The sequence below is a fragment of the Elephas maximus genome, chromosome 14 (assembly GCF_024166365.1).
Source record: "Elephas maximus indicus isolate mEleMax1 chromosome 14, mEleMax1 primary haplotype, whole genome shotgun sequence".
NCBI lineage: Eukaryota > Metazoa > Chordata > Mammalia > Proboscidea > Elephantidae > Elephas > Elephas maximus.
In genome coordinates, this window is record NC_064832.1 from 95,046,908 (window position 1) to 95,069,945 (window position 23,038).

Sequence of the window (23,038 nt, forward strand, 5' to 3'; positions counted from 1 at the left end):
CGTTTGTATTGTTGAAAAAAGGTATTTGCAATGAAAAAGTCATTGGTCTTGCAAAATTCTACCATGCAATCTCCAGCATCGTTTCTATCACCAAGGCCATATTTTCCAACTACCAATCCTCCTTCTTTGTCTCCAATCACCTGTAATTATCAATGCTTCCTGATTCCATGTTTGATCAACTTCAGCCTGCAGAAGTTGGTAAAAATCTTCAATTACTTCATCTTTGGCCTTAGCGGTTGGTGTGTAAATTTGAATAATAATCATAGTATCTGGTCTTCCTTGTAGGTGTATGGATATTATGCTATCACTAACAGACAGTGTTGTACTTCAGGATAGATCTGAAATGTTCTTTTTGATGAAGAATGCAACGCCATTCCTCTTCAAGTTGTCATTCCCAGCACAGTAGACCATACGATTGTCTGATTCAAAATGGCCGATACCAGCCCATTTCAGGTCACTAATGCCCAAGATATCGATGTTTATGCATTCCATTTCATTTTTGACGATTTCCAATTTTCCTAGATTCATACTTTGTACACTCACATTCCAATTATTAATGAATGTTTGCAGCTGTTTCTTCTCATTTTGAGTCGTGCCACATCAGCAAATGTAGGTCCCAAAAGCTTGACTCCATCTACATCATTAAGGTTGACTCTACTTTGAGGAGGCAGATCTTACTTACCCAGTCGTATTTTGAGTGCCTTCCAAACTGAGGAGCTCATCTTCCAGCACTATATCAAACAATGTTCTGCTGCTATTCATAAGGTTTTCACTGGCGAATTCTTTTCAGAAGTAGACCATCGGGCCCTTCTTCCTAGTCTGTCGTAGTCTGGAAGCTCAGCTGAAACCTGTCCGCCATAGGTGACCCTGCTGGTGTTTGAATACTGTTGGCATACCTTCCAGCAACACAGCAACACACAAGCCCCCACAGTACAACGAACTGACGTACTCATGGGGGCCCATGAAGATGTACAGCCTTGGAAACCCTATGGAGCTGTTCTGCTCTGCTCTATAGGGTCACTATGAGTTGGAATGGACTCAATGACAATGGAAAAAAGTACAAGGTCCTGTACTAGATGCTGTGGGAAAATAATTTCTTTGTGGTTCCATGGATCACCTGTCTGCAATTAACATCTGATTTCTAGAATGATAGGGAGTCAAAGTAATTTTCTTGAACCACAGAATTATTATTATATGAGAAACATTTGTCAATATTAAGAATCTTGGGGAGGCGGGGCCGAGATGGCTGACTAGGCAGATGCTACCTTGGATCCCTCTTGCAACAAAGACTCAGAAAAACAAGTGAATTGATCACATACATGACAATCTATGAACCCTGACCATCAAACACAGATCTAAAGAGTTGACCTGAGTGACAGAGTCTGAGAACTAACAACGAAGGAGAAGCAGCAACTGTTTTCGGAGCCTGGGACCAGCGTCCCAGTCAGGAAACCTTGGCGCCGGGCTTTGGACTGGGCGCAGGGGAGCTGAGCACGGCACCTTGAGACAGCGCAAAAACAGGGCGCAACCCTAGCCCCCTGAACTGACCTCGGGGGAAGCCCAGCCAGTGTATGCAGGCAGCACAGCAACACGGCTGACAGGAGGAGAAGTCACCGGGAGGCAGCGACTGGTTTTGGAGCCGGGAGTGCAGCATTCCAGCCGGGGAACCTTGGCGCTGGGCTTTGGACTGGGACCAGAGGAACTAACCACGGCTTCTGGGACAGCACAAGCACAGGACGCAGGCCTGACCCTCGGTGCAATCTCTACCCACCCAGCGCACACAGTCGACACGTCCCTCGGGAATCTCAGATAAAACAGTCATCCCAAGCAAGATAAGTAACTTTGTCTATATTCTGGGGTGCTACTCTTTCCTGTTTATCTGAACCCTCCCCTCCCCTTCCCAGGCGGCTTCATTAACATTGGAATTTCCTGAGCCAGAGGGAGAACTGCTCCGAGGTTTTTCTTTTTTTCTTTTCCTTTTTTTTTGGTCTTTTCCTAAATCATTCTTCTGGCCTGAGAGAAGCAACCACAAAAAACCCGGGGACCAAAAATCCTTCCCTAATTGGACTAAAAACACAGAACCAGCGCCGGCCAAGCGTATGTGATCCACAGTCTCAGGCTTTCATCCCTACAGGGAACAAGGTGGCTATTATAATGCAAAGGCATTTCTGATAGGGATCTGACTGCAATTGTCTTAGTGGATTTACTGGAAAGACAAGTTTCCCAGGTCTGATATCTCTGCATATTCAACAGAGCCCTCACTGACCCACAACAGGGAACTGAGGACTGAAGATCCCCCCAGACCACCTAGTCTTCTACCTTAGGGATCTAAGGAGGGTGGCACCTACCAATCTGTAGAGGTACTTGCATTGGGGGCCTAAGGTCTGGTGCACACAACTATCACCACAGCTTCTCTAGGTGGACCCAAAATCAGATTCTACTCAAGAATAGTGAATGGACTCAGGCTTATATATCTGGTAACAGCCCAAACCAGCTGGTAATAGGACATAAGTGAGTCAAGGGCTACAACAATCAAGACAGCTCAATCTAGTAGCCCATCTACATATATTGAAAGAAAACAAAACAAGATAAGACTCAGTGAGCAAATGTAGAATAAATCACTGCAATATCTTAGTGATGGCTCGGAGACAGCAGTCAATATCAAACCACATAAAGAAGCAGACCATGACTGCTTCTACAACTCCCCAAACTAAAGACTCAAAATCTTTCCCAAATGAAGATACAATCCTGGAAGTACCAGATACAGAATATAAAAAACTAATTTACAGAATGCTTCAAGACATCAGGGATGACCTCAGAAATGAAATAAGGCAAGCTACAGAAAAAGCCAAGGAACACACTGATAAAGCAGTTGAAGAACTAAGAAAGGTTATTCAAGAACATAGTGGAAAAATTAATAAGCTGCAAGAATCCATAGAGAGACAGCATTCAGAAATCCAAAAGATTAACAATAAAATTACAGAATTAGACAATGCAATAGGAAGTCAGAGGAGCAGACTCGAGCAATTAGAATGCAGACTGGGACATCTGGAGGACCAGGGAATTGACACCAATATAGCTGGAAAAAAAAATCAGATAAAAGAATTAAAAAAAATGAAGAAACACTAAGAATCATGTGGGACTCTATCAAGAAGAATAACTTGTGTGTGATTGGAGTCCCAGAACAGGGAGGGACAACAGAAAACACAGAGAGAATAGTTGAAGATCTGCTGACAGAAAACTTCCCTGACATCACGAAAGACGAAAGGATAGCTATCCAATATGCTCATCGAACCCCATTTAAGATTGATCCAAAAAGAAAATCACCAAGACATATTATCATCAAACTTGCCAAAACCAAAGATAAAGAGAAAATTTTAAAAGCAGCCAGGGATAAAAGAAAGGTCTCCTACAATGGAGAATCAATAAGAATAAGTTCAGACTACTCAGCAGAAACCATGCAGGCAAGAAGGCAATGGGATGACATATACAGAGCACTGAAGGAGAAAAACTGCCAGCCAAGGATCATATATCCAGCAAAACTCTCTTTGAAATATGAAGGCGAAATTAAGACATTTACAGATAAACACAAGCTTAGAGAATTTGCAAAAACCAAACCAAAGCTACAAGAAATACTAAAGGAAATTGTTTGGTCAGAAAACCAATAATATCAGATACCAGCACAACACAAGGTCACAGAACAGAACATCCTGATATCAACTCAAATAGGGAAATCACAAAAACAAATTAAGATTAATTAAAAAAAAAAAAAACACTCAAAACAGGGAATCATTGAAGTCAATATGTAAAAGATCACAATAATCAAAAAGAGAGACTAAATACAGGTGGCACAGAACTGCCATATGGAGAGGGATACAAGGCAATATAGGACAATACAAGTTACTTTTTTACTTAGAAAAGTAGGGGTAAATATTAAGGTAACCACAAAGAGGTATAACAACTCCATAACTCAAGAAAAACGTAACGACTCAGCAAACATAAAGTCAAATACTATGAAAATGAGGAACACACAATTTACAAAGAAAAACGTCTCAGCACAAAAAAGTAAATGGAAAAATTGTCAACAACACACATAAAAAGGCATCAAAATGACAGCACTAAACACATACTTATCTATAATTATACTGAATGTAAATGGACTAAACGCACCAATAAAGAGACAGAGAGTCTCAGACTGGATAAAGAAACACGATCCGTCTATATGCTGCCTACAAGAGACACACCTTAGACTTAGAGTCACAAACAAACTAAAACTCAAAGGATGGAAAAAAATATATCAAGCAAACAATAAGCAAAAAAGAAGAGGAGTAGCAATATTAATTTCTGACAAAATAAACTTTAAACTTAAATCCACCACAAAGGATAAAGAAGGACACTAAAAAAAAACATAATGATAAAAGGGACAATTGACCAGGAAGATATAACCATATTAAATATTTATGCACCCAATGACAAGGCTGCAAGATACATAAAACAAATTTTAACAGAACTGAAAAGTGAGACAGACACCTCCACAATTATAGTAGGAGACTTCAACACACCACTTTCGGAGAAGGATAGGACATCCAGTAAGAAGCTCAGTAGAGACACGGAAGACCTAACTGCTACAATCAACCAACTTGACCTCACTGACTTATACAGAACTCTCCACCCAACTGCTGCAAAGTATACTTTTTTTTCTAGCACACATGGAACATTCTCTAGAATAGACCACATATTAGATCATAAAACAAACCTTTGCAGAGTCCAAAACATCGAAATATTACAAAGCATCTTCTCAGACCACAAGGCCATAAAAGTGGAAATCAATAACAGAAAAATTAGGGAAAAGAAATCAAACACTTGGAAACTGAACAATACCCTCCTGAAAAAAGACTGGGTTATAGAAGACATTAAGGAGGGAATAAAGAAATTCATAGAATGCAACGAGAATGAAAATACTTCCTATCAAAACCTCTGGGACACAGCAAAAGCAGTGCTCAGAGGCCAATTTATATCGATAAATGCCCACATACAAAAAGAAGAAAGAGCCAAAATCAGAGAACTGTCCCTACAACCTGAACAAATAGAAAGTGAGCAACAAAAGAATCCATCAGGCACCAGAAGAAAACAAATAATAAAAATTAGAGCTGAACTAAATGAATTAGAGAACAGAAAATCAATTGAAAGAATTAACAAAGCCAAAAGCTGGTTCTTTGAAAAAATTAACAAAATTGATAAACCATTGGCCAGACTGACTAAAGAAATACAGGAAAGGAAACAAATAACCCGAATAAGAAATGAGATGGGCCACATCACAACAGACCCAACTGAAATTAAAAGAATCATATCAGATTATTACGAAAAATTGTACTCTAACAAATTTGCAAACCTAGAAGAAATGGATGAATTCCTCGAAAAACACTACCTACCTAAACTAACACAATCAGAAGTAGAACAACTAAATAGACCCATAACAAAAAAAGAGATTGAAACAGTAATCAAAAAACTCCCAACAAAAAAAAAGCCCTGGCCCAGATGGCTTTACCGCAGAGTTCTACCAACCTTTCAGAGAAGAATTAACACCACTACTACTAAAGGTATTTCAAAGCATAGAAGATGACGGAATACTGCCTAACTCATGCTATGAAGCCACCATCTCCCTGATACCAAAACCAGGTAAAGACATCACAAAAAAAGAAAATTACAGACCGATGTTCCTCATGAACATAGATGCAAAAATCCTCAACAAAATTCTAGCCAAGAGAATTCAACAACATATCAAAAAAATAATCCACCACGACCAAGTGGGATTTATACCAGGTATGCAAGGCTGGTTTAATATTAGAAAAACCATTAATGTAATCCACCATATAAGTAAAACAAAAGACAAAAACCACATGATCTTATCAAGTGATGTAGAAAAGGCATTTGACAAAGTCCAACACCCATTTATGATAAAAACTCTCAGCAAAATAGGAATTGAAGGAAAATTCCTCAACATAATAAAGGGCATCTATACAAAGCCAACAGCCAACATCAGTCTAAATGGAGAGAGCCTGAAAGCATTTCCCTTGAGAACGGGAACCAGACAAGGATGCCCTTTATCACCGCTCTTATTCAACATTGTGCTAGAGGTCCTAGCCAGAGCAATTAGGCTAGACAAAGAAATAAAGGGCATCCGGATTGGCAAGGAGGAAGTAAAATTATCTCTCTTTGCAGATGACATGATCTTATACACAGAAAACCCTAAGGAATCCTCCAGAAAACTACTGAAACTAATAGAAGAGTTTGGCAGAGTCTCAGGTTATAAGATAAACATACAAAAATCACTTGGATTCCTCTACATCAACAAAAAGAACATTGAAGAGGAAATCACCAAATCAGTACCATTCACTGTAGCCCCCAAGACGATAAAATACTTAGGAATAAATCTTACCAAAGATGTAAAAGACCTATACAAAGAAAACTACAAAGTACTACTGCAAGAAACTAAAAAGGACCTACTTAAGTGGAAAAACATACCTTGTTCATGGATAGGAAGACTTAACATAGTAAAAATGTCTATTCTACCAAAAGCCATCTATACATACAATGCACTTCCGATCCAAATTCCAATGACATTTTTTAATGTGATGGAGAAAAATATCACCAACTCCATATGGAAGGGAAAGAAGCCTCGGATAAATAAAGCATTACTGAAAAAGAAGAAGAAAGTGGGAGGCCTCATTCTACCTGATTTTAGAACCTATTATACAGCCACAGTAGTCAAAACAGCCTGGTACTGGTACAACAGGCACATAGACCAATGGAACAGAATTGAGAACCCAGATATAAATCCATCCACATATGAGCAGCTGATATTTGACAAAGGCCCAGTGTCAGTTAATTGGGGAAAAGATAGTCTTTTTAACAAATGATGCTGGCATAACTGGATATCCATTTGCAAAAAAATGAAACAGGACCCATACCTCACACCATGCACAAAAACTTATTCCAAGTGGATCAAAGACCTAAACATAAAGACTAAAACGATAAAGATCATGGAAGACAAAATAGGGACAACGTTAGGAGCCCTAATACAAGGCATAAACAGAATACAAAACATTACTAAAAATGACGAAGAGAAACCAGATAACTGGGAGCTCCTAAAAATCAAACACCTATGCTCATCTAAAGACTTCACCAAAACAGTAAAAAGACCACCTACAGATTGGGAAAGAATTTTCAGCTATGACATCTCCGACCAGCGCCTGATCTGTAAAATCTATAGGATTTTGTTAAAACTCAACCACAAAAAGACAAACAACCCAATCAAGAAGTGGGCAAAGGATATGAACACTCACTATATTAAAGAAGATATTCAGGCAGCTAACAGATACATGAGAAAATGCTCTCAATCATTAGCCATTAGAGAAATGCAAATTAAAACTACAATGAGATTCTACCTCACTCCAACAAGGCTGGCATTAATCCAAAAAACACAAAATAATAAATGTTGGGGAGGCTGCGGAGAGATTGGAGTTCTTATACACTGCTGGTGGGAATGTAAAATGGTACAACAACTTTGGAAATCTATCTGGCGTTATCTTAAACAGTTAGAAATAGAACTACCATACAACCCAGAAATCCCACTCCTCGGAATATACCCTAGAGAAATAAGAGCCTTCACACAAACAGATATATGCACACCCATGTTTATTGCAGCTCTGTTTACAATAGCAAAAAGCTGGAAGCAACCAAGGTGTCCATCAACGGATGAATGGTTAAATAAATTGTGGTATATTCACACAATGAAATACTATGCATCAATAAAGAACAGTGACGAATCGGTGAAACATTTCATGACATGGAGGAACCTGGAAGGCATTATGCTGAGCGAAATTAGTCAGGGGCAAAAGGACAAATATTGTATAAGACCACTATTATAAGATCTTGAGAAATAGTATAAACTGAGAAGAACACATGCTTTTGTGGTTACGAGGGGGGGAGGGAGGGAGGGTGGGAGAGGGTTATTTACTGATTAGTTAGTAGATAAGAACTACTTTAGGTGAAGGGAAGGACAATACTCAATACACGGAAGGTCAGCTCAACTGGACTGGACCAAAAGCAAAGAAGTTTCCGGGATAAACTGAATGCTTCAAAGGTCAGCAGAGCAAGGGCGGGGGTTTGGGAACTATGGCTTCAGGGGACTTCTAAGTCAATTGGCAAAATAATTCTATTATGAAAACATTCTGCATCCCACTTTGAAAAGTGGCGTCTCGGGTCCTAAATGCTAACAAGCGGCCATCTAAGATGCATCAATTGGTCTCAACCCACCTGGAGCAAAGGAGAATGAAGAACACCAAGGTCACACGATAACTATGAGCCCAAGAGACAGAAAGGGCCACATGAACCAGAGACTTACATCATCCTGAGACCAGAAGAACTAGTTGGTGCCCGGCCACAACCGATGACTGCCCTGACAGGGAGCACAACAGAGAACTCCTGAGGGAACAGGAGATCAGTGGGATGCAGACCCCAAATTCTCACAAAAAGACCAGACTTAATAGTCTGACTGAGACTAGAGGAATCCCGGCGGTCATGGTCCCCAAACTTCTGTTGGCCCAGGACAGGAACCATTCCCGAAGACAACTCATCAGACATGGAAAGGACTGGACAATGGGTAGGAGAGAGATGCTGATGAAGAGTGAGCTACTTGTATCGGGTGGACACTTGAGACTGTGTTGGCATCTCCTGTCTGGAGGGGAGATGGGAGGGTAGAGAGGGTTAGAAACTGGCAAAATAGTCACAAAAGGAGAGACTGGAAGGGCTGACTCATTAGGGGGAGAGCAAGTGGGAGTACGGAGTAAGGTGTATATAAGCTTATATGTGACAGACTGACTTGATTTGTAAACGTTCACTTAAAGCTCAATAAAAATTATTATTTAAAAAAAAGAGTCTTGGATTCTTGTGGTTGTTGGGTGCCGTCAAGTCAATTCCAACTCGTAGCAACCCCATGTGACAAAGCAGAACTGCCCCCGTAAAGTCTTCTTGGCTATAATCTTTATGCAACCAGATTGCAAGGTCTTTCTCCTGCAGAGCCACTGGTGGGTTTGAATTGCCAAACTTTTGGGTTTGCAGCTGAGAACTTAACCATTGTAGCATTAAGTCTTTTTGGCAGTATACTAATAAAGAATATTAAATAAGGGACTGTGATAAGTAAGAAAATTTTTAATGAAGGTCACTTGGAACTGTTCGTGAAATCAAAATTTCTCAGTATTTGACAGTGCCGCCCAACCTTTTAATTGCCTGTGTTCTTCTCTGTAGGTCATCAGCTCGATGAGCTCCCTGTCTGAGTACTGCCTGCCTTCCATTCTCCGCACATTATTTGACTGGTATAAAAGGCAAAACGGCATTGAGGATGAGTCACACGAATACAGACCAAGAACAAGCAATAAATCAAAAAGGTACCGTTCTCTTGTGTAAGGATTATGGCTTCTTTCTTTTCACTTCTTTTTTTTTTTTTTTCCTTTACTCTGTTTTTTAAATTTTTAATTTGTTTTTGTGAAAATATACACAGGAAAGGATACAGTGTTTCAACAAATTCCACATGTACAAGTCAGTGACATTGTTTATATTTTTCAAGTTGTGCTATCATTCTCCGTATCCTTTTCCAAATTATTCCACCACCGTTAACGTAAAGTCGCTGCCTCCTAAGCTCCCGTTCAGCCTTTCGCGATTCTGTTGTCTGTTTGATCCCTCACAGATACACCTTCCAAAGAGCACAGTGCTGGGGGAAGACATCCATTACTAATTAGGCTAAACTGTTGTTTGGTTCAAAGCCAACTTCCAGGACAAGTTTTGGTTTGAGGTTTAAGGTTTGAAGATTATCTATGTAGTGCCTGGGCTCTTAAAAGCATCTGAGCATCCATCCAAGCTACAAATATAGGTCTGCAGTCACCTGGAGCAGCAGAGGAAAAAGGAAAGTCAGAAACCAGAGGGGAAAATTCTGCCACTATGAACATCTGCGCCCTTTGCTATGAGACCAGAAGAACTAGATGGTGCCTGACTACCCCTGCAGAATATTTTGATCTAAGACTCTGTGGAAGAATCCTGATGAAAAGCTGGGAGGAGAAAGGAACAGAATTTCAAATTCACAATGAAATCCAGAACTTCTGGAGCTATTGAGGCTGAATGAACACCCCAAACTGTTGCCCTGAGATAACCTTTAAACCTCTTCTTTTCTTCCAAAGAAACGTAAATCAAAATGAGAGTTGTGAGGCTTGGAGGTATTCTGCCTCTGCCCATAGATACCTGGCAGCGACTCCAGGGACCACCCGGTCTGCAGCAGTGTGCACGTTTTGAATATCTGGTCTCTGCTGGCTGTTACGGATTGAAAATTCATTGTTGCTGTTGTTAGGTGCCACCAAGTCAATTTCAACTCATACCAACCCGTGTGACAGAGTAGAACTTCCCCATAGGGTTTTCTAGGCTGCAATCTTTATAGAAATAGATTGCCAGGTGTAAAAATGGCGTGGGGGCGATGTCTGACCTCCCCTAGCTTCACAAGGGGGGAGGAGAACCAAGATCAACAAACCAAGGCTGAGTCCTGTGAGGCAGAGGTTAGACATGCCTTCTCTCTCTGCCATCTCTACTAATTCTGACACCAGCCATCCCTTCTGTGGCACTCTCTACTTCTCTGCTGGGTTTGATAATTCATCGCAATGTCCACACAGGACTCACAGACCATATTCACGATTATGGGGTTTACCAGGGAAATAACAATTAAAATTCAGGCTCAGGAACACTCAGGATACAGTTCTTCCATCAGGATAGCCTCTTCTCAGCTGCGCTCACAGGCACGCCTCTCGCTGGCCCTCAGTCTCTGCCCTAATGCTTTCTCTCTCCATGGTCTGAGAAGCCCACCGCACCGTCTTCTGCTGCTGGATCTCTCTGCTGGTCCCTCCTCTCTGCTCTGGAATTGGCTCTCTTTTAAGGCAAAACTGACCAATTCCCTTGGTAGGCCACAGTTTCCTATCACAAGTCACCTGGGTAGGAGTTCCAAGACCATGAGTAGAAAGGCCACATACAAAAGTAACTAACTGCATCGTACCAGGACTTTGCCCTGCCAAGCTGCTGGGTGGGTTCAAACCCCCAACCCTTTGGTTAACAGCCAAGCACTTAACTGTTGCACCACCAGGGCTCTTTGAAAATTCAGCATGGGGTCCTCAGGTTACCATCTTAACCGGCTTCTTTCCTGTGCCCTCTCTCCTCCAGTCTACACCCAGGCCTGCACCACCTGCGTGGGCTGCCTGGAGGATCTTCTAGCCCTCGTTGGAGTCATCTTGGGTGTTCACTGTACTGTAGTGGAAGGAATGATGGACTGGAAGGTAGCTGGAGTCCTGGCGCCACCACTAATTAACTGTGTGGCTTTGGGTGGTTCTCCACCTCTCTGTACCTCATCTTCAATCTGAAGGCATTTCCCATGCTGCAGCAAGTTCTTCTCCTTCCCCAAACCCTCAGTAAAGTGTGCTATACACACGCAGGCCTGGATGGTTTGCTACTTCTGTGGCTGTGAATATTTCGGGGTAGTTGTTGTAGAAATGACAGGAAGGGTTTGAGTTCTCAGTTTGGGTTAATACCTGGGGAGGGAGGCTTTAAAAAATGGCCATAATTTGAGAACAAGAACTCAGAGGAAGAAGAAAGCCAAAGATACAGGTGCCCATGTGATTTTAAACACCTAGAAATGTGCAAGGGAGCCCTGGTGGCACGGTGGTTAAGCACTCAGCTGCTAACCGAAAGGTCAGTGGTTCAAACCCACCCACTGGCTCCACGGGACAAAGACCTGGCAATCTGTTCCCGTTAAGATGACAGCCTAGGAAACCCTATGGGGCAGTTCTATTCTGTCACATGGGGGCACTATGAGTGGGAATCAACTGGACAGCAACGGGTAACAAGTAGAAATTTGCAGATATTTTGGGGGAGGGAAATGGGAGTTTGAAGCAATCTATCTAGATCTTAAGGGTAAGAAGAGTGCTGCAGGTGACATCCACGGTTCACAACCAGGATTTCATTTGCATCCTCACAATAACTCTATGAGGTGCGTTCTGTTGCTTACACCTACTTTTCACCTAAGAGAAATGAGTCACCTGAGGCTCAGAGAGGTTAAGTGACTCGTCCGAGGCCACACAGCTTGGTAGTGGCAGAGTCATGATTCTAGAACAGGTCTGTTTGACTTGAAAGCATATGCCCATAACCACCTTTCAAACTGCCTCCTGAAACAACTGCAGGTGGGGTGAGAGTGGGCCTCAGGTGAGGATCACCCTGAGTACTTGGTGTGCTGTGGGGAGAAGGACGCAGGGCTGGAAGGTAGTGGCAGCCCTTGCACTGCCATTGATTCGCCGTGTGACTTGGGGCAATTCTCCACCTCTCTGGGCCTCTTCATTAGCAGAAAGACCTCTGACTTCCCTTCCAGCCGAGAATTGTGTTCATTTATTCTGTGGCTTCATCCTCTTGTGGATTTGAAAAGCGGAACTTACTTGTTGCACAATCAACTTCAGCGGCCATAAAATTTAAGATTCTCATAGGTCAAACTAATGTGTGACCCCCAAAATTGTAAGTAAATATATATCATTTGGTAAGGAACCCTGGGGGTGCGGTGATTAAGCAATAAGCTGTTAACCAACGAGTTAGTGGTTCGAACCCAGCCAGCGGCCCCGCAGGAGAAAGGCCTGATGACCTGCTCCCGTCAGGGTTACAGCCTAGAAAACCCTATGGGGCATTTCCCCTCTGTCCTATAGAGTCGCTGTGAGTCAAAACTGACTTGATGCGCACAACAGTGATGACATATATCATTTCATGTATTTGAAATCAACCTACTTGAGCAAGAAAGTGAATATATGAAAGTTGAAAACAGTTACCTTTTTTCAAAAAAGAAAGGTATTGTTTTAAGCAACTAAATTTTCCCACATGAATCAATTGTGCAACCTTTTTTGTGGTTAGAAGGACAGAAAACTGAAACTAATCACTCCGAAATTCACATATTAACTGCTTCTGCTGGATGGTTTCTCTCTCGCTTTTCTTGACAGTTCTAATACTTAAAAACACTTATATATAAAATAGGCTTCTCTTGAAATTAAGGACATGTAATTTTACCAAATTACATTTGATCTGAACTTGTATCTGAGCCTCATGATAGACTTGAGTTATGTGAGATTCAATCATTCATCATTTTGTTTTGGGGAGAGATTAATAGCTTTTTCATTGAATAATTTTTTTGGAGTTCAGAAAGGATTTTTTGAATTGAGATTCAAAATAATTCACATACTATAAAATCAGCCACTTTTTAAAGTGTACATTTCAATGGTTTTTAGTATATTCATAAGGGTATGGATGCAACCATCACCACTTTGATTCTGGAATGTTTTCATGATCCCGAAAAGAAACCTGTATCCTATCACGGCCTCTCCCCACAAATACTTGTTTAATTTATGAAATAAAATTTGATCGTTAGAATTTCAATTCTGTTTCTGAAAATGGTTGCGACTCTGTGGTTAATAAATTAATGGGATCGTTTTATTGTTTTTCCCATATTACACGCTGGCTTATGAACAGACGTTAAAACTTGGCTGTGGTGGGGGCGGGGCAGGTTTAGCGAGCTAAATTAGTGCCTTATTTGTGTTCCTCCATCTTGTCAGAATTTTACCAAAACTAGACTTTTTCAGGAGCTCATTTCCTGACGGATGGGTAGTGATAGGTTTTTAATCACGTTGCCGATCATTTGCAGATCAGAGTAACTGCTGAGGTCAAGTACAGAAGCAAGACCTTGAAATTCGATTTAGTAGCATTTTAGTTGGCATTCGAAAATTTAAAATAAGAGAGAGAGAATGTGTGTTTAGGGGAAAGCCAAAAGAATGAGGGTCTGTAACCCAGAGGTGGCGAACAATATAGGTTTCTGTTACTACAGAGAAGGACAGGAGCATTAGGGAGGCGGGGCCTCACCCCCTGACGGTAGTCCCACATGACGGATGCGCACTTGGGTTGTGATTCCTGAGATTAGGACAATCTCAACATTATGACTGCCAAATAAATGTTGTCAAATGCTACTGTCTCCCAGCAGTTAGACCTCAAGCCAGCCATAAAGCTGAATTCATTACTGGAAAAGTCTATGTCTTGCATTTTATTCGAATGCATAAAGTGGCTTATTAAGTATATAGCATCTTCGGTGTTTATGTACAGTGAAACATGTGAGAGCCGGAACAGGACGAGACTGCCTCATTTTCCTGGGTCTCGCAAATTTTCCACCTTTGACAGGGTGCAGTCTTACCACAACTACCAGCCGAGAGATTGGTGGTTGGAATCCACCCAGAGGCCCCTCAGAAGACGGGCCAGGTGATCTGCTTCCGAAGGTCACAGACTTGAAAACCCTATGGGGGTAGTTCTACTTTGCATGCGTGGGGTCGCCATGAGTGAGGATCGACTGGACAGCAGCTAACAACAGCCTCTTCTTCCACCTGCCTTTCTCTCTTTCCCTCTTCCACCCCCCTTTCACTTCTACTTCCCTCCTTTCACTAAATCTCAAGTGGCAAACAGCCAAGAAAGGGACTGTTAAAAAAAAAAAAAAGGACTGGTAAAAAAAAGAGAAACGATTTGAATCCTTTCTTCCCCACCTTCAGTCCTGCGCCAGTGGGTGATCACAGTATTTCCCTACATCGTTTAGCTCTTCACGGAAGCTTTCGCCAGCATCCTTTTGTTGGTGTTTACTGTAGACCTCCCATGAGGTAACGCCATCTTGTGTGTCCATCTCATTTTCTGTGGAGATAGAATTACTGGGCTCAAAGTTACCTTAGAAAAGTTCCCAAGATGAGGACACAGGCTCACAAATACCTACTCAATTGACATAGCTGAGAATGTAAAATTTACCATATTCTGGCTTCAGATCCAACGTTTGTCCACTGGACCACGCTGATGATAGAACTAGCCTTAGTGTGTATTCGGCATTGTAATCTCACTGTAATAACCAAATCACTTTCCAATCACTGGGTTTGCGTCTTCGGTTTTTGATGAATTATATGACTCTTGGAGTATTTGCAATGCCATTTAATATGAATATTTTAAATTTTACAGCGATGAACAGCAACGAGATTATTTAATGGAAAGACGGGACCTTGCCATTGATTTTATTTTTTCTTTAGTATTAATAGAAGTTTTGAAACAGGTAGGTGGTTAATTTAATGTTACTTTTAAATAAGCTTTATTACTCTAAAAGCAATTTAATTTTTTGAAGTCTAAGTTTATTAAATTGTTCATGAATTCTAAATACTGAGCCAAAGGAATTATATTTGAAGGAGCCCTGGTGGTTCTGTACTTAAAATTGCTCGGTTGCTAACCAAAAGGTCAGCGGTTTGAACCCACCAACCACTCTATGGGAGAGACATGTGGCAGTCTGCTTCCATAAAGATTTACAGCCTTGGGAATCCTATGGGGCAGTTCTACTCTGTGCTGCAGGGTCGCTATCAGTCGGACAGGCAGCAGGGTTAAAGGCTGTATGTATAGTTTCTGGAAGTACTGTTGCTGATTTCATCTTTAACATTCCCTTCCAGATTAAGAGCCATATTGTTTCTTCTTTTCAGATTCCCCTTCATCCTGTAACAGACAGTTTAATACACGATGTCATTAATTTGGCTTTCAAGCACTTTAAATACAAAGAAGGGTAAGGATATTTCTCACCTTAGGATTTCAGAGAGTTCGCTGTCTTCAGACAACCAGGCTCCCTGACTCGTCTCGTTTGCCTTGCTCAGGTACCTTGGTCCTAACACGGGCAATATGCACATTGTGGCAGACTTGTATGCAGAAGTCACTGGAGTGTTGGCACAAGCTAAGTAAGTAAGCAGCAGAACCGTTTCCTACAGAGGACGGTTACCTCTTGTATCCCACCACCAGACTCCCTGGTGGTGCAAATAGTTAAGTGTCCAGCTACTAACCAAAAGGTTGGCAGTTCAAGCCCACCCAGAGGTGTTTGGGCAGTCTTCTTCTGAAAGGTGAACGCCTTGAAAACTCCATGGAGGCACAGTTCTACTCTGCACACATGGCATCACCACGAGTCAGAGTCGACTTGACGGCAGTGGGTTTGGTTTCATATGAGTTATATTTGTGGTGGAGCCCTGGTGGCACGGTGGTTAAGAGCTACGGCTGCTAACCAAAATGTTGGCGGTTCGAATCCAGTGGCCACTCCTTAGAAACCCAATGGGGCAGATCTACTCTGTCCTGCAGGGTCGATATGAGTTGGAATCGACTCAATGGCAACAGGTTTTTGTTTTTGCCACTTGTGGAAGTAATCCCATTTGGGTATAGGGTTTTCTTTCTTATGTTAATAAGGCCATATCAGTATAGGGTATGTCTTAAGCCAGTCACCCCTGACGTATAAACCAAGCTGATTAGCCACAGAGAGGAAAGCAGAGATGGGGGAAGATAATTGCCAGGCCACATGAGATCTCCAAGGATCCAAGAAGCAGAAGCTAAAAAGAGACAAGGACCTTCCCCCAGAGCCAACAGAGGGAGAGCCTTCCCCTAGAGCTGGTGGCTTGAATTCGGGCTTCTAGCCTCCTAGACTGTGAGAGAGTAAATTTCTGTTCGTTAAGGCCCCCCACCTGTGGCATTTCTGTTATAGCAGCAGTAGGAAACTGAGACACCGAGGAAGGGGGCCTCGTGTGTGAGATTATACAGAGCTGGGTTCTTTTTGCTGTATGTATCCTATCTCTGAAGCTAGACTGGAAGGTCCTCCAAAGCAGGTACCAAGTCTTTTCCTACTTTGTTCCCTTGTTATCTTTGTCGCTTGACAATTAGAGCAGATCCTACCCAGAGTCCATGGGCTTCTGATTACTGCATCACAGAAATAAAGGAACTAACCAGGTTGCTTCTCTCTCTACCCAAACAGAAGCCCTGGTGGTGCAGTGGTTAAGTGTTCAACTGCTAACCAAAAAGTCGGCAGTTTGAATCCACCAGCTGCTCCTTGGAAACCCTTTGGACGGCTCTGTTCTGTCCTATAGTGTTGCTATAAGTCAAATCAACTTGACAGCAGTGGGTTTGGTTTGGGATTTGGGTCTGCCCAAACATTCCAAAGAAGTTTATCAGTTTACCAGTTTTGTTATCTCTACCCTGTGGGTGGGTGGTTACAGTATGTCAACCACGAGTAGACTCGGGAAATTCTGTTCTAAAATTGTCCTTTTACTGTAGACCTTACTTGATTTAGCCGACCTGAAAACGTCCCAGACTCTGCCATGGAAACAAGTTGGGGGGAAATTCTCATTGCTAAATTTATCTGGCTCCATGACACTGCTTAGCACAATAGAACAAAGTAGTGTTAGACCATGTATTAGGATAATATACTTCTTCCAGAAGTGACGTCACACCTTAGTTTACCACTCTGCGTTTAGCCAACCCTGAGGCAAATCGGGCAAAATCGCACACGAGGGTCGGTTAGAGGAGCCAGAGACGTGGGAATTCAGGCCGAGAGGCCAGCTGAGAGCAGCGGTGAGGCCCCGTCTTGTGAAATGAGATCTTCAGAAATAGGTTTTTATCTTCCAGAGATGGGATCTCTTAACTTCATAGCATGAAATACACAATTTATCAAAAATAAAAGTTAAAAAAAACAGATTTTACTTACTCAGCAACATTACCCAGCCACATTATAGGCAAGAGCTCAGGCATGGTTCTTAAGACATAGTTTGTAAAACGGAGACACAAAACTCCCTGGTGTGACTTATTTACTCTAAGCCCATTTACCTATTAATCTCTGTTACCTGTTTTTCTAAGGAGCCCTGGTGGCACAAAGGTTAAACACTTGGCTGCTAACCAAAAGGTTGGCAGTTCCAACCCCCCCAGTGACTCCGTGAGAGACAGACCTGGTGATCTTCTCCCCTGAAGATGACAGCCTTGGAAGCGCTATGGGGCAGATCTGCTATGTCACGTGGGGTCACTATGAGTCAGAATCAACTCGACCGCAAACAAAACCTCTCTCTAACACATAACACATCGGTGCTGGAAGGAAAAGAAGAAAATTCTAGAAGTAGATAACTGATACCAGTGAGGAATATCAGCTCAAAGCCTGACAGCAACAGAGAAAAAAGAAAAACTGGCCCAAGCATATATAGGAAGTAAACAATAGGCCATTTTGTGTGAGACCAGATTGTAGTTTTATTATAGAGTATTATAGAAATTGTGGTTCGTGAGTCACTAAGGAAAAAACGATGTAATGAATTTTGGAGATATTTCTATTCAGTTGAATAATGAAAGCATTAGATTTTGAAGAGATAAATTACAGTTTTCTGACCAATTCATTCAAGCGTCTCTACCTTATTCCCGGAAATGTTCAGAAAAACGATCATTGCTTATTTGCCTGCCAGTTAGTCCAACTCTGAAAATGTCAACATATTTCTTTGTAATTAGTCTTAGCATGATTCTTCATACTCTCTGGGAAGTTTAATAAGCCAAAAATGGCTTTCTGTGTTCTCCTCAGTTTTTGTGGATTTTGCATAGTGATGTTGGTAGCTTGGAATGACTCTCCTCAGCTCTGTTGATTTTGAGCTGGTTGTGAATGAACTGGGAAACAATATCATAAGTAAGCAGTATGCTAAGATTATAGGAATTTCCATATTAGGTTAGATTTAGTCCACCAAGCCAATGTTTTCATGCCAACATTGGCTTTGTAAAATTTTCCTGACATGGGTATTGATCCTGATTCTGCAATAATAGGATGTAAGCAATGCCTCAATTTGGACAATGTTCCAATCTTTCCAGTCGCCAGACAGCTCCTTGGCCAGCCAGTCTTCTCTTAAAGTAGTAATCTCAGATTCAAATAACCCATGATTTATTCTCAACAGTCAACATATGTTGTTGTTGGGTGCCATCGAGTTGATTCTGACTCATAGCGACAACACGTGACGGAGGAGAACTGCCCCATAGGGTTTCTTAGGCTGTGATCTTTACGGGAGCAGATCTCCAGGCCTTCTTCTGCAGAGCTGTTGGTGGGTTCAAACCACCCACCTTGTGATTATCAGTCAAGCACTTAACTTTTGTGACACCAGGGCTGCTAGTCAATGTGTAGTTAACCTTTATTGATAGATGTTACAGTCTTGGGCTGGCTTTTGATGAAACACGATCAGTATGCTTGCCACCTACATTATTTGTCTGAAATTTCTACTTTGAGCTGCCAAAAATCGTTTCAAACTTCTGGGATTCTATTAGTTTCCCTTTCACTTTAGTAATCATAATTACCCTTTCTAATCATGACTTGCTCCTGATCAGCCATTACGTTTACACAGAACATCAGGCCGATAGACTCAGGAAGCAAAATACAAGGAGTCTTAGAGCTTTAACTTGTTTTTTTAATAAGAATCAAACCAGCCAATTCAGAAGTAACTTGGATAGTTTTTATGAGCACATTCCTTTAGCCATAGGTACTTTGAAAATCTGCTACTACTTTCTGTCCTCTTAGATTTAAGATTGATTTTTTTTAATCCTGTACAATATATTAGGGAGCCCTGGTAGCAGACACGGTTAAGTACCCAGCTGCTAACCAAAAGGCTGGCTGTTCAGACCCACCCAGCAACTCTGCAGGAGAAAGACCTGGCGATCTGCTCTTGTAAGGTTTAAGCCTGGAAAACCCTACAGGACAGTTCTACTCTGTCACAGGGGGTCGCTGTGAGTCAGAATTGACTCAACAGCACCTAAGAACAACATGGTATGTCATTGCTGTTGTCATCAGTATTATTTTACTTTCAAATAATATACTTACTTTAAGTTCTTTGGGGATGGGGGTGTATTTGTTTTGGTTTTGTTCTTGTTTTTTCATCCACCAGATCAAATTGTAAAGTCCCATGCAGGTAGTAAAAAGCCTGTTCATCTTTTAGATATGACTTGAATTTTCCCGTTACTGGTTTTCCTTTAACCTAAAAATATACTCCTCAATGGTCATTAACCTAGAGCTACGAAAGAAACAACAGAAAAACTTTAGAAACATATGTAGGTCTATTTCTTGGCATTATTTGGAATACAAATCCAAAAGCCCTTTCTTGTCACTGTCAGAAACCACCAACCCAGTATGTTCTTTCTCGTACACTCACAATTTGAGATTTCAAGCCCTCAGAGTCTGGAAGTATATTAGAAATTGCTAGGCCTGATGAAATGAAGCTTTTCGTCATGCCCAATTTAAGAGCTAGACCATTTTGAGAGAGTCTAAATAACTCTCTACCTGCTTGCTCCCTTGCCTGAAGTTGATGGTGAGCACATTATAGAATAACAGTGGAAAGGAGAAAATTGGACTCCACCAAATCCCAAATATTGAATGTTTCCAAAATGGCGGCCACTATACTTCACCGGATTCAGAGGCCTACGCTACTTGTGCTGTCACGTGTGGATGTCTGCAGCCTCCACTGCAGTGACTTCCCTCCCCATTGTTTGATAAATAACTCGTGTTCTCTTCTTAGATTCCCTGCCGTAAAGAAGAAATTTATGGCAGAACTAAAAGAATTACGGCATAAAGAGCAGAGCCCGTATGTGGTTCAAAGCATTATCAGCTTGATAATGGGGATGAAATTCTTTCGGATTAAGATGTATCCAGTGGAGGACTTTGAGGCTTCTCTTCAGTTTATGCAGGTAATGTCCTGGGCCAAGGGGCCACCAGCTTGAACAACGTCCTTCTTCAGAATGACTCACCAGGAATGCGAAAGCCCATTGACTGGTCGATTTGGAAAAAAATCCTGTTTTCTCCTCCATAATTCACAAAGTGCTTTGTAACCAGATAATAGAGCTGCAAACACATGATTTTATTTGAAAGCTTTCATATCATCGCTGAAGTAGAATATACCGTGGGATTTATTATTTGTTGACTTCTTTTTTGCCTGTGGGCTACATACTGTTTTGGGAATAAGACAGCTGATTTATTAAAAAATTTTTTTAGAATTAATAGCTTGGGGTTGGCTGTATTATCATTCACAAGCATGAGAACTTTAAAGAGATGAAGAAAGAATTATCTTTCATTCACACTGTAAAAAGGAATCTTAATTTTTAAAAAATACAACCAAACCATACATGTTTAGATATGTATTAGCACAGTGTTAATCCCTTTGTGCTAACAGAAGAACTGTGGCTACGGGGGTTTAGCAGAATACACTGCTCTATTAGAGTTAACAAAACTTTAGCATCAGAAGGGATCTTTCTAATGCTACTGTGAATTCAGTTTGGTGCGGATCTTAATCAACGAAAAGCTTAGGGTTAAGAATATAAACTATACCTCTTCACACCCACTAGAATGGCTGTAATCAGAAAGACAGGTAATAACAAAAGCAGGCAAGGGTGCACAGAAGTTGGAACCCTTATACACTGCTGATAGGAATGTAAAATGGTGCAACCACTTTGGAAAACAACCTGGCAACTCCTCAAACAGTTAAACATAGAGTTACCATGTGATCCAGCAATTCCACTCCTAGATCTATACCCAGGAGAAATGAAAGCATATGTCCACACAAAAACTCATATAGGAGTGTTCATTGCAGTATTATTTGTAACAGCCAAAAGATGGAAACAACCCAAAAGTCCATCAACTAATGAATGGGTAAACAAGATATGGTCTATCTATACAGTAGAAGTCGGAAACCCTGGTGGCATAGTGGTTAAGTGCTATGGCTGCTAACCAAGAGGTCGGCAGTTCGAATCCGCCAGGCGCTCCTTGGAAACTCTATTGGGCAGTTCTACTCTGTCCTATAGGGTCGCTTTGAGTCGGAATTGACTCAATGGCAGTGGGTTTTTGGGTTATACAGTAAAATATGATTCCTCAGTAAAAAGAAATAAAGTACTCATATGTGCTACAATCATGGATGACCCTTAAAAACATTATGTTAAGTGAAAGAAGCCAGTCACAAAGGGCCACATATTTTTTTATTGCAATTTACAAAAAGTCCAGAATAGGCAAATCCATAGAGACCGAAAGTAGATTAGTAGTTGCCTAGGGGTTAAGGGGGGAAAGGGAGGATTACGAAGATAGTGGGAGGGGAAGACTGATAAGGGATGCAGAATTTCATTTTGAGGTAATGAAAATGTTCTAAAATTGATTGGGATAATGAATGCACAACTCTTTGAATAAACTAGAAACCAATTGTACACTTTAAACTCATGTACTATTACTGCACAGTACGTGAACTCTAGGCTGCACTTAGCAGCTCTGTGAGCTTAAACAAGTCACACTAACCCTTCCTAGCCTCAGTTTCCTTATTTGTAAAGTGGTGGTCATGACACTAACCTGAGAGGGTAGTTCTGAGAATTAACGAGATAATCCATGGGAAGGTTGGCACATGGAGAGAGTACGGTGACTGTTGACTAGTTTTCTATTGAGAATCCTTGTCCTGTATTAATAATACATGTATCTATGTACTTGAATGATAATGCAATAGAATATTTACATACATATGCAAAATTATGTAGGCAAAGGGCCACAAATCTGGGAACCCTAAACTCCTGCTGAATGAATGAATCTAGGAGTGATTTAATGAACAAACGCCCGCTTGCTGGTCACAGATGCTTTGTCCTTTCAGAGTAGTAATTTGGGGTGGAAGTAGGAGGAGGGTAGGAAAATCAGCCTTGCCCAGTGTCACTGAGACCCATGTGAACTTTTAGGATTAAATATAAACATTTGGAGCCAACCATTTGAATAGATTTTTTTGATACACTGTGTTAGTACGTATGATTGAATTGGGGAAACGGTCTCAGTGATAGTTCATGCTGGTGTGGCCTGTCTTGGGCTGAGGTGTTAATATGGAATTGATAGGCAAGGAGTTTAGAAATTGTTTTCGGCAGTGGCCCCAATATTGACTGAAAATAAATGATAATAGGTAATGTAGGCATTGGAGCCCTGGTGGCACAAGAGTTAGGCGCTCAGCTACTAACCAAAAGGTCAGTGGTTCAAACCCATCCAGTGGCTCCATGGGAGAAAAAACCGAGCAACCTCCTCCCAAAAGGTTACAGCCTAGAAAAAGCTATGGGGCAGCTCTGTGTGTCACGT

The 23,038-nt window shown here is 41.4% G+C and overlaps 1 protein-coding gene across 10 annotated transcripts in view; it reads left to right on the top strand.

Annotated features, from left to right (window-relative positions):
* The window catches only part of FRY (FRY microtubule binding protein), a 524,498-nt gene that overhangs the window by 315,223 nt on the left and 186,237 nt on the right, over positions 1–23,038 (top strand). For all 10 annotated transcript variants that reach the window (XM_049853229.1, XM_049853227.1, XM_049853221.1 and 7 more), the window contains 5 exons: positions 9,310–9,449; positions 15,109–15,199; positions 15,615–15,694; positions 15,783–15,863; positions 20,469–20,637. In XM_049853229.1, coding sequence (XP_049709186.1) covers positions 9,310–9,449; positions 15,109–15,199; positions 15,615–15,694; positions 15,783–15,863; positions 20,469–20,637 — 561 coding nt within the window. The remainder of the gene's footprint in view (positions 1–9,309; positions 9,450–15,108; positions 15,200–15,614; positions 15,695–15,782; positions 15,864–20,468; positions 20,638–23,038) is intronic.